Source organism: Ranitomeya variabilis, chromosome 6 (assembly GCF_051348905.1).
Source record: "Ranitomeya variabilis isolate aRanVar5 chromosome 6, aRanVar5.hap1, whole genome shotgun sequence".
Taxonomy (NCBI): Eukaryota; Metazoa; Chordata; class Amphibia; order Anura; family Dendrobatidae; genus Ranitomeya; species Ranitomeya variabilis.
The window spans coordinates 465,533,676-465,545,773 of record NC_135237.1 but is presented as its reverse complement, the minus strand read 5'-3'; the positions used below and the strand labels follow the sequence as shown (position 1 = coordinate 465,545,773).

The following is a 12,098-nucleotide window of genomic DNA, read 5'->3' as shown; positions in this document are numbered from 1 at the left end:
TTATTCTGATGAGGTCAACAAGACTAGAAGAGATCTCTGCAGAAAAATGGAAAGTTCATCAATCTCTAAGCTTTAAAAAAGAGTTGTACCAAGATTGGAAGTTATCGGCTTTCCACAGGATAGGGGATAACAGATGCACCCCACTGTTCCTGAGGTTCAGAAAAGCCGTGTGTGAATTGAGAAGGGGGTGGATTAATCATTTATTCATTCTGGGAGTGCCAATGACCATCTGAATGCTGTGTTCAGCTAGCTCTGGAGGTCACAGAGAATGAATGGAGCAGAGGTGTGCACGATTGACCATTGCTCCATTCAAACAGAGCCCGTTAAAGCCTTGATTCTCCGGATCGGTGGTGATCCCAGCAATTAGGATATTTCTTAGATAGAGAATAAACTACCAAACTACCCACTTTAAGTGGGGGTCCGTGCCACATCACTCCTAGCAGTCTCTATTAAAAAAGGGCCTCCAACAAGCAATTAAAGTGCTACTCCACTTTTACAGAGTGCTATTGCTTGTATTACAAACAGTTCTAAATTTTTCCAATAGGATTTTTGGCTTTTCTATTCATGTTGAATGAGTTAAAAAAAAAAAGCTTGTAACACCAAGCAACATTTGGATTTTACTGCATATTAAAAATAATCTTTGTTCAAAAGGAGAAGGATTTTTATTCCTGTAAATTAATATTTGCTGCTGCGACTACCAGACACCTCAGTAATCTCAGCCGTGCTCTTAGCCAAGGAGCGCAGCACTTACAAGCTATTTGTTACAGAGATTGCATTAGCTGCAGTGAAGCTTGGCAGATCACTGGATTCTGGGATGCTGCAGAGGCAAAGCTGTCTCCGTTTTCAGCAGTTTGGACAAGTGGCTGAACCGGTCAATGTTATAAGTGTATCACTCTCTGGCAAGGAGGAAGCCAGGAGCCTGGGGAGTTGTGCCATCCTGAAGTCTGATCTTGAGAAAAAACGTTTAATTTCATTGCAGTTTTTAAGATCACAAGGTCTGTGCCAGTCAGGGCCGGGGATGCAGTTACAGCCGCTACTCAGAGCCGTGACTGAACCAGCGCCACCCCAATGCCCAAAACCAGACTGCTGCTGGGGAAATAAATTATTTGGCCAAGTTCAGGCAGGCTGGGAACGCTATTAACCTGCAGATTAATCCCATATCTGCAGGTTAATAGCGTTGTTTAAGGTGACAGGTTCCCTTTAAAAGGAATGTGTTCACAATGGTTTTTGCCACCCCATCTAAGATCAGCACAATGTAGAGGCAAAGACCCTGATTCCAGTATTTATTTTACTTGCGTAGGCTACTTTCACACATCAGGTTTTTTGCATCAGGCACAATCCGGCGAATGTTGGAAAAAACGGATCCGGCGCAGATTGTGAAAAACTGATGCGACGGATCTGGCTAGCATATCCAGATAATTGGATAAAAAACATTTGGAGCATGCTCAGTTTAAAAAAACGGCATCCGGCGCCAAAATCCATCATTTTCCAGATCCAGCACCTTCCGGCTCCTATAAGCTTCCATTCTAGCAAATAGCTTAAAGCACTGGATGCGGCGCTTCTGGCTTTTTCGCCAGAGACAAAAAACGTTGCTATGGACGTTTGTTCCGGAAACGGCAGATTAGCCGGATCCGGTGAAAAACGGACGAAACGCAATGTCATCCTGCACTAACACAAGTCTATGGGGAAAAAAACTGATCCGGCGGCAACATTCAGCGGATCCGGATTTTTTAAATTTAGCCGGATTGAGCCTGACAGCGAAAACCTGATGTGTGAAAGTAGCCTTATATATCACCATTCACGGCGCTTTACATAAATAATCGCGGTCCCCATTGGGGCTCACAATCTAAATTCTTTTATCATTATGTCTTTGGCGTGTGGGAGGAATCCAGAGAACCCAGAAGAAATCCAAGCAAACATGGAAATGTATCACTTACTGGGCTGTGTGTTTTTTTTTTTTTTTAAATAAAATCAGTTTTACCTACCGCAGATCCGCCAGTTCCCTGAAAGATGATCTATGTATAACCCTGCCCGCACCACTGATTGTACACTGTGCATAGACAGAAAGCTGCCAGTGTTCTACAGAGCTGATGACTATAAAGAAATATCTGGCAGAATCTTCACTAATTTTCTGGTGACAAAAAAAATAGAATTAGTTCTTACCGGTAATTCGGTTTCTAGGAACCTTCCACGACAGCAGTATTGGATGATGTCTCCCCGCCCTAATAGGGGACAGGAACAAAGAGGTTAAATACCCCTCCCCTTCCTGCAACCACCAGTGTTTTTTCTGGACACAGTAGCATGTATAGTTACCATTTAAGTGCAGGAATCATAAATTTATAAAACAGATAGGGAGGGAAATTATTGCTGTCGTGGAAGGTTCCTAGAAACCGAATTACCGGTAAGAACTAATTCTATTTTCTCCAGTCACCTTCCACGACAGCAGTATCGGAGTGATACCAACCGCTAATTTCTTTAGGAAGGGACAACCGCCTGCAGAACACGTCTGCCGAACGTTAGATCCCTGTTGAAGTTGAGCCTGTAGTGCCTGGTGAACGTGTGTATTGACGACCAGGTGGCGGCTCTGCAAATCTGCTCTGCTGATGCGCTTCCCCTTCCTGCCCAGGAGGTTGAGACTGAGCGGGTAGAATGGGCCTTCAGTGAAGCTGGAGGTGAGAGCTTCTGAGAGGAGTATGCTAAGCTAATGGCCTGCTTAATCCAATTAGCGATTGTTCTTTTGGCTGCCTTTTTGCCCTTATTACGCCCTGACCACAGGATGAACATGTTTTGGTCCAACCTCCAATCTTCCGTTTGTTGGAGGTAGAACAGGACTACCCTGCGGACGTCCAGGGTGTGAAAGGCTTCCTCTTTAGGATTAGAGGGATTGGGGCAGAAAGAAGGTAATATGATGTCCTGATCTCTGTGAAAGCTTGAAGCTACCTTAGGTGTAAAGGACGGGTCTAATTTGAGAATTATACTATCCGTAGTTATAGTCAGGAATGGTTCCTGAATTGATAAGGCCTGTAATGCCCCTATACGCCTGGCAGTAGTGATAGCTACCAGAAAGACCGTTTTGAGGGTTAAGATTTTTAAGCTAGATGTTGAAAGGGGTTCAAAGGGTTCCCCGGTCAGACCTTTTAGCACCAGGTTTAAGTCCCAAGGAGGGGTATGGATCTGGAGTCTTGGACGGATTCTGGTTGCCGATGATATGAAACTTTTCACCCATCGATGACCTGCTAGATCCTGGTCAAAGAAAGCACCAAGAGCCGACACCTGAACCTTTAGGGTACTAGGTGACAGACCCAGCTCCAAGCCCTTTTGTAGGAATTGAAGAATCTGTGCAATATTTGGGTTAAAGGGATCCGGTCTGTTCGGGGCACACCAGGACGAAAATTTCTTCCATATCTTGCCATAAATGGCGTTTGTTATTGGTTTCCTACTTTTTTGTAGGGTTTCGATTACCTCCTGCGAGAGTCCTCTGGCTCTCAGGATCTCGGCTTCAGTAACCAGGCTGTCAACTTTAGTTTGTGTAAGTCTGGATGTATCAGGGGACCCTGTTGAAGAAGGTTGAGTCTCTGTGGAAGCGGAAACGGGCCTTCTAGACACATGCTTGTTAGAGCGCTGAACCAGCTCCTTCCTGGCCATAATGGGGCCACCAAAATCGTTGTGACCTGATCCGTCCGGATCTTCTGCAACGTCCTGGGTAGCAATGGTATTGGTGGAAAAGCGTATGCCAGGGTAAACTCCCAGGGGTGGGAGAACGCGTCCAGTCCTAGTGTCCCGCTTGAGGGGGTCAGGGAGAAGAAGGTGTCTGATTTCTTGTTCTGAATGCTGGCAAAAAGGTCCACATCAGGAGTTCCCCACCTCTGGACCAGGGCTAGGAATACCTCCTGGTTTAGAGACCATTCCCCTGGATGGAAGTCTCTCCGGCTGAGATAGTCCGCCTGGGAATTGTCCAATCCCCTTATATGAACTGCCGAGATTGACATCAGGTGGTTTTCTGCCCAGGAAAAAATTCTTCCAGCAGTCAGCTTCAGGTTCGAGTGTCCTGTGCCCCCTTGGTGTCGGAGATATGCCACGGTGGTCATATTGTCGGACATCACCCGGACATGGTAGCCCTGGATGATGGCAGATGCGGCTTTTAGCGCCTCTTCCACCGCTTTCAATTCCCTCAGATTTGAGGAACTGCGTCTCATATCTGGGGCCCACAACCCCTGGAAGTGGAAGCCTTCTATCACGGCACCCCAACCTCTCTGACTTGCGTCTGTTGTGAGAACTCTGAGGGGAAGCTGATCCCAGCTGACTCCCCGGTGTAGATTCTGGGGGTTCAGCCACCATAACAGAGAGGATCTCACATGCGAGGGAAGGGGAATCTTCCTGGTTAAGGCCATCTGATGTCCTCTTGAGTATGCCAGGATGTGTGATTGAAGTATTCTCGTATGGGCTTGCGCCCAGGAGACTGCTTGAATGCAGGATGTCAAAGAACCCAGGACTGACATAGAGTCTCTTAGAGTCGGGGCTCTTTGATCTCTGAACCTGGAGATCCTGCGAACAAGATCGGTCTGACGGTCCTCGGGTAGAAAAGACATTCTCTTCTCTGAATCCAGAAGGATTCCTAGGAATTTCTTCTGTGGCGAAGGTTGGAGGTCTGACGTCTCCAGGTTCGGAATCCACCCGAGAGATTCCAGAATGTCGAGGACTCTTGTTACATCCTGATTGAGACGTGAAGCGGATGGAGCGATGATAAGAAAATCGTCCAGGTATGGTATGACACAGATCCCTTGTTGACGAATAAAGATTACCGCTTCTGTCATGATTTTGGAGAAGACTCGTGGAGCCGACGAGACTCCGAACGGGAGGACGTTGAATTGGTAATGGCTGACCCGTTTGTTTTGGGAGATCGCGAACCTGAGGAATCTTCTGTGGTCTGGGTGTATTGGCACATGATAGTATGCGTCCCTCAGGTCCAGCGTTGCCATCACCCAGTTCTGACCGATCAGCGGGATTGCTGATCTGATTGATTCCATTTTGAATCTCCGGTATTTTATTACTTGATTCAGAGGTTTCAGGTTGATAATGATGCGATGTTTCCCTGAGGGTTTTTTCACCACGAAGAGGTGGGAATAGTGACCTTCTCCTATTTCCCGATGTGGTACATGGGAGATCACCTTCGCTCGAAGCAGGTCTAGGATATCCGGCATCAAAATTTCCCGAAGTCCTGGGGATTGTAGGGAAGTGATAGACAGACGATGGGGAGGAGGACTCTCGAACTCCAATCTTAGTCCCTCCTGTATGGTACGTAGGACCCACTGGTTTGTGGTAATCACCTGCCACTGGGAGAGGAATCCCGAGAGTCGACCCCCGACCGGAGGGCAGTCATTGTTTTTCAGAGGCCTGGGTCGGTTGGGGGACCAGGATGTTTCTGGCCTTTCCTCCCTTGGGGTAACTCCATCGTCCTGATTTGCCCTTACCCCTGTAATTCTGCTGGGGGGTTTGGTCACGGGGGGGACGAAAAAACCGCTTCTTAGGGTTCTTTTGTTCCGGAAGGACCTTCTTTTTATCCGAAGCCTTGTCCAAGATCTCGTCCAGGACCGGCCCAAATACATAATGACCCTGGAAAGGTATACCACAAAGCTTAGACTTTGAGGTAATATCACCTCCCCAGGATTTAAGCCACAAAGCTCTTCTAGCGGAATTAGTGAGAACCGCTGATTTAGCGGCAACCCGTACTGATTCTGCAGAGGCGTCCGCGAGGAATCCAGTTGCTCTTTGGAGCAGAGGAAGAGAATTAAGAATCTCCTCTCTGGGTGTACCCTGTACCAGGTGATTTTCCAATGTACGCAGCCAGAGGAACAGGGATCTGGCTACACAGGTTGATGCCACGTTGGACCTCAGTAGGTTAGTTGAAGTCTCCCAGGATTTTCTTAATAAACTTTCAGTTTTGCGATCCATGGGATCTTTTAGCTGGGAGGAATCTTCAAAGGGCAGAGACGTTTTTTTGGTTACCCTTGAAACCTGGACATCAACCTTGGGCATTTCGAAAAGAGAACAGTCTCCCTCTAATGGAAAACGGTTTTTGAGTTCAGATGGGACGTTTAACCCTTTCTCTGGAAGGCCCCACTCATGGAGGATGAGGCTTTCTATATTCTCGTGTATGGGGAATCCCTTTACAGATTTGGGCTTTAACCCCCCGAACATGTCATCCTGTACAGAATGGCCCTCCACATCCTCCTCCACCCCCATGGTGCCCCTCACCATAGACACTAATTCCTCCAAATCCTCGGAGGAAAAGAGGTATTTTTTGTTGTCTGATTTGGGAGCAGAGGTAGAGGCAGAACTCTCATTCTCCCAATGGTCCCCTGAGTCAGAAGTATGCACTTCTCCTGAGTCAGAGACTACAGGGGCTATTTTCCTTTTCTTAGCAGGAGGAGGCTGTGGTGTCAGGGGGTTGGGAGAAGGTCGCCATGGAAGATTGAACTTCCTGCCTGATGAGAGTCCTGATGCTGTCCATAAGAGAGGGCTGTTCAGCACGCAGAACCTCGTCTGTGCATGGCTGGCAGAGCTTCTTTTTATGTGTGGGGGGAAGCTTGGATGCACATGCAACACACTTGCGACTGGGCACCTTCTTAGAGGCAGAAGCTTTGTCTCCCTAAAAGAGAGAGAAAGACGGACTAAGTCGAATGAATTCTAGAAAAAATGGACAGCAAGGGACATCATCCCACTACTTACGGCAGGGGGGTGAGCGCTGGGCTCTGCAGAAGCAGAGTGAAGGGTTTTGTCGCCATCCATATCAGAGATCTGACTATAGAGAGTATAGACAGGAGGTCTTACCTGGAGGCTTCCTTAGCCAGGAATAAATAGGTTGTTACCGAGGCTCCCAGCGAGATTGGTGGTGCTCCTCCCCCTCGTGGTGTCCGTTTGATGGGGGGGGGTCAGGAATGCCCCGTCCATGCCGCCGCTGCAAGTCCTGGGTCAGGACGCTGTACGGCGCGCGCGGGAGCTGCGGCGCAAGGAGCCGGCGAAAAAAAACGGAAGTTCGGCTGAACGTCACTTCCGGTGCGTGCGCGCCAGCTCCAGCAGCAGCGTGGAGGGAGGAGGAAGCCGGGGAGCTTGGGAAGGACCCCGGAGCACCGCACCGCCCTGCTTTGCCTCTCGAAAGAGGCGCGGGTAGGGCGGGCAGGGGTCCCAAGTCACGTGAAGAGACACGGAGATGGGAGCAGTCTGGATGGAGGAGGAGAGCGGAGCCCCCGACCTCGACTGCCCGGCTAAAGGTAACAGTGCTCCCGATCGCCGGCCACGGCAGCACTAACAGAGGACCTCTTCATGCCCCATAGGGGACAGGAAAAACACTGGTGGTTGCAGGAAGGGGAGGGGTATTTAACCTCTTTGTTCCTGTCCCCTATTAGGGCGGGGAGACATCATCCAATACTGCTGTCGTGGAAGGTGACTGGAGAAATAGGTGTTTTAGCAACAAATATCAACATTACAGAGAAGCCCAGTAAGTGAATTCACAGGAATCAGGGTAACTTTCTCTACATTATGCCACCCTCAGATAAAACCTGGTGATAGGAGAGCTTACTGGATGAGCAGCTACAGGGAGAAAATGAAGCTCTATTCCCTGTAGCCGCTCTCCTCCAGTCATCGGGGCGCTGCAGGGAGCGACTGCGGTCACCACTCGCTATACAGAGCCGCTATACAGCTACTGTGAAAACACGCTGCAGAGAAGACTGCCAGTGTGCCGGAGAGGTTACACCGCTCCAGTCCTGCCAAGATGATTTGATATGAGCGGCTGCAGGGAGAATAAAGCTTCATTTTCTCACAGTAATCGCTGCTCCAATAAGACGGTCTAACATGATTTGAGGTAAAGGGAGTTTGTGGATGTGACAGATCTTTAGAAGTCGCCATCTGCTCTTCTGACAGGTCTAGTAAATAATTGTATTCTCCAATATTAAAATTCAGGCGAATCTCTTTCCTTAGAACAACGTAGTGTGTGTGGGGATCATTGGAAGGAAACAAACATATTTGTGACACCACGGAGGCGACGTCTTCCTCAGATTACACACATGTAGCAGTTTATGATTACACATATTCAGCGCATTAACGTAAAAAACCAACCACCCAGTGAATAGTTAATATGGCACGCACTGACCATTGTGACGTGTAGTGTGACTGGCACCAGATTGGGGACTGGCATAGATGCAGATGAGGAGAATAGTAGCTGATCAACATATGTACATACAAGTGATGGCAAGAACGACGGCCAGCTCCACACTGCAGACAGAGGCAGTGCAACTCACACATGCACACGTGGACAGACAGCGGTGCCTTTCACATACACCCGTCATACACAGCCAGCAGAGGGGTGCACATAGACAACGGCGCGGTTCAGGGGCACACCCACCATACATATATACAGACATCACACACGCACACCCACAAACATATAAAATATAATATACATACACACCGCGCACGATGCACAGACAGCGGTGCGGCTCACAATCACACACCAATCATTTGCGTACAGATATTGCGCACTACACACACACCCATCATGTGCAAATAGACATTACACACACAGCTGTGAGCACACACACCCCAGACAGCAGTGCGCACACAGCATGTACACGCACACAGCATATACACACCATGCATACATCCATCCACAAGTGCGCGCACACACCACACAAAGTGCGCACACACGATACATACATCCAGCAGTGCGTGCACACACATACCAAACACAAGTGCGCACACATCATATACACACAACCCCACAGCAGTGAGGCACGCACACATGCACCATACATACATGCAGCAGTGCGTACACACACACACACACACACACAGCAGTGTGCACACACATTTACACACATCCCCACAGCATTGCGGTGCATGCAGAGACAGCAGCGAGCACACACATCATACACAGCAGTGCGCACATCATACATACAGACAGCAGTACACACACACACCATATGCACACATATACACAGCACACACATCATACATACACAGACAGCAGTACGCACACATCATACACAGCAGTGCGCACACACACATCATACAGACAGAAGTGCACACACACAGCACACACACACACACCATACACAGCACACACACCATACACAGCACACAAGCACACGCACAGACAAGCACACGCAGCACACACCATACACAGCACACACACCATACACAGCACACACACACCATACACAGTACACACACACCATACACAGCACACACACACACACCATACACAGTACACACACACATCATACACAGTACACACACACACCATACACAGTACACACACACACACCATACACAGTACACACACACACACACATCATACACAGTACACACACACATCATACACAGTACACACACACATCATACACAGTACACACATCATACACAGTACACACATCATACACAGTACACACACACACACACACATCATACACAGCACACACACATCATACACAGCAGTATACACAGTACACACACATCATACACAGCACACACACATCATACACAGCACACACACATCATACACAGCAGTATACACAGTACACACACACCATACACAGTAGTACACACACATCATACACAGTAGTACACACACATCATACACAGTAGTACACACACACCATACACAATACACACACCCACAGTACACACCCACATGAGCGCAGCGCTCGCGGGCCTCCTCTTCTGTTACCTGATCCACGCTGGTCGCAGACATTCTCCTGTGGAGCCAGAGATGATGGAGCCGCCGTGTGATCCCTCCCTGTAATGTCTGCCGTGTACAGTGCGGGCCGGGTGTGGACTACAGGCCTCGGGGGCGAGCTACAGCATGTACGGACACACACAGACGTGTACACATCAGCGGCGCCCTGGACATACACACATTCGTGTCCCCGGGATTGTACAGCGCTGCCAGGCGCAGCTACAGAGTAACGTATATGTGTGTGTACACCTACAGCACACTAATGTGGGGACACAGGGGAGCGGTGGGGACCGCGGCGGCCTCCTCTCTTTGGCGCTCCTCGCCCCCCGGCTCTGACTCTCGCTCTGGACGAGCTCTCTCTTCTCCACAATGGCGGACGAGGCCTCGCACTCTCACTTCCTCTCCGGAGCTCCCTGACCTTCCGCCGTGACGTCAATCCAGAACCACTTCCCTGTCATGTGACCGGTGACGTGGGCGTGGCTCTGTTGCAGGACTCAGGAGCACGTGACCGGTCGGCGCTCCGAGCTCCGCGTGTGGCAGGCAGCCACGGGGGTCATGTGATAGCTGGTGGCGACAGGCAGGAGGCGGGGACGGGTCTGACTACAGTCGCGACAGCAGTCGTGACCCCACTGCTGTATCTCTGTACTCTGTCAGTTTTCTGCACTCTGTCTAGCTGCAGTGAATTAGGAGGCGGAGCTGAGGGTCGCAGCTAGAGCCATCATTCACTATAAACCAAACTATCTCTTGGTCTCAAATTCATAAATGGGAAAAATTGCAAGGTGTTTGTAAAAACCTGCAACTCTAATTTACTTCCTAAAAATGTTTCTAGAACAGAGGGATTTTAACCCCTTCACCCCCAAGGGTGGTTTGCACGTTAATGACCGGGCCAATTTTTACAATTCTGACCACTGTCCCTTTATGAGGTTATAACTCTGGAACGCTTCAAAGGATCCCTGTGATTCTGACATTGTTTTCTCGTGACATATTGTACTTCATGATAGTGGTAAAATTTCTTCGATATAACTTGCGTTTATTTGTTAAAAAAACATATTTGGCGAAAATTTTGAAAATTTCGCAATTTTCCAACTTTGAATTTTTATGCCCTCAAATCACAGACATATGTCACGCAAAATACTTAATAAGTAACATTTCCCACATGTCTACTTTACATCAGCACAATTTTGGAACCAAATTTTTTTTTTGTTATTGAGTTATAAGGGTTAAAAATTGACCAGCAATTTCTCATTTTTACAACACCATTTTTTTCAGGGACCACATCTCATTTGAAGTCACTTTGAGGGGTCTATATGATAGAAAATACCCAAGTGTGACACCATTCTAAAAACTGCACCTCTCAAGGTGCTCAAAACCACATTCAAGAAATGTATTAACCCTTCTGGTGTTTCACAGGAATTTTTGGAATGTTTGAAAAAAAGTTAAATGTTCATTTTTATTTACACAAAATTTATTTCAGCTCCAATTTGTTTTATTTTACCAAGGGTAACAAGAGAAAATGGACCCCCAAAGTTGTTGTACAATTTGTCCTGAGTACGCTAATACCCCATATGTGGGGGTAAACCACTGTTTGGGCGCATGGCAGAGCTCGGAAGTGAAGGAGCGCCATTTGACTTTTCAATGCAAAATTGACTGGAATTGACATGGGACGCCATGTTGCGTTTGGAGAGCCCCTGATGTGCCTAAACATTGAAACCCCCCACAACTGACACCATTTTGGAAAGTAGACCCCCTAAGGAACTTATCTAGATGTGTGGTGAGCACTTTGACCCAACAAGTGCTTCACAGAAGTTTATAGTGCAGAGCCGTAAAAATAAAAAATCATATTTTTTCACAAAAATGATCTTTTAGCCCCCATTTTTTTATTTTCCCAAGGGTAAGAGAAGAAATTAGACCACAAAAGTTGTTGTGCAATTTGTCCTGAGTACAACGATACCCCATATGTGGGTGTAAACCATTGTTTGGGCGCAGGGCAGAGCTCGGAAGGGAAGGAGCGCCATTTGACTTTTCAATGCAAAATTGACTGGAATTGAGATGGGACGCCATGTTGCGTTTGGAGAGCCCCTGATGTGCCGAAACATTGAAACCCCCCACAAGTGACACCATTTTGGAAAGTAGACCCCTTAAGGAACTTATCTAGATGTGTGTTGAGCACTTTGACCCAACAAGTGCTTCACAGAAGTTTATAATGCAGAGCCATAAAAATAAAAAATCATATTTGTTCACAAAAATGATCTTTTCGCCCCCATTTTTTTATTTTCCCAAGGGTAAGAAAAGAAATTAGACCACAAAAGTTGTTGTGCAATTTGTCCTGAGTACGACGATACCCCATATGTGGGGGTAAACCACT

At 47.8% G+C, this 12,098-nt stretch overlaps 1 protein-coding gene across 7 annotated transcripts in view; it reads right to left on the bottom strand.

The window, feature by feature from the left end:
* The window catches only part of YTHDF3 (YTH N6-methyladenosine RNA binding protein F3), a 56,161-nt gene extending 45,893 nt beyond the window's left edge, over positions 1-10,268 (bottom strand). For 2 of the 7 annotated variants that reach the window (XM_077270573.1, XM_077270572.1), the window contains exon 1: positions 9,725-10,206. Coding sequence is in view for 2 of the 7 variants with exons in the window: in XM_077270572.1 (XP_077126687.1) it covers positions 9,725-9,748 (24 nt within the window). In the remaining 5 variants the exon portion in view is untranslated. Of the gene's footprint in view, positions 1-9,724 lie in introns of all 7 variants that reach the window. The other 5 variants (XR_013217043.1, XM_077270575.1, XM_077270574.1 and 2 more) reach the window with 5 other exon arrangements.
* Between the last annotated feature and the right edge of the window lie 1,830 nt (positions 10,269-12,098).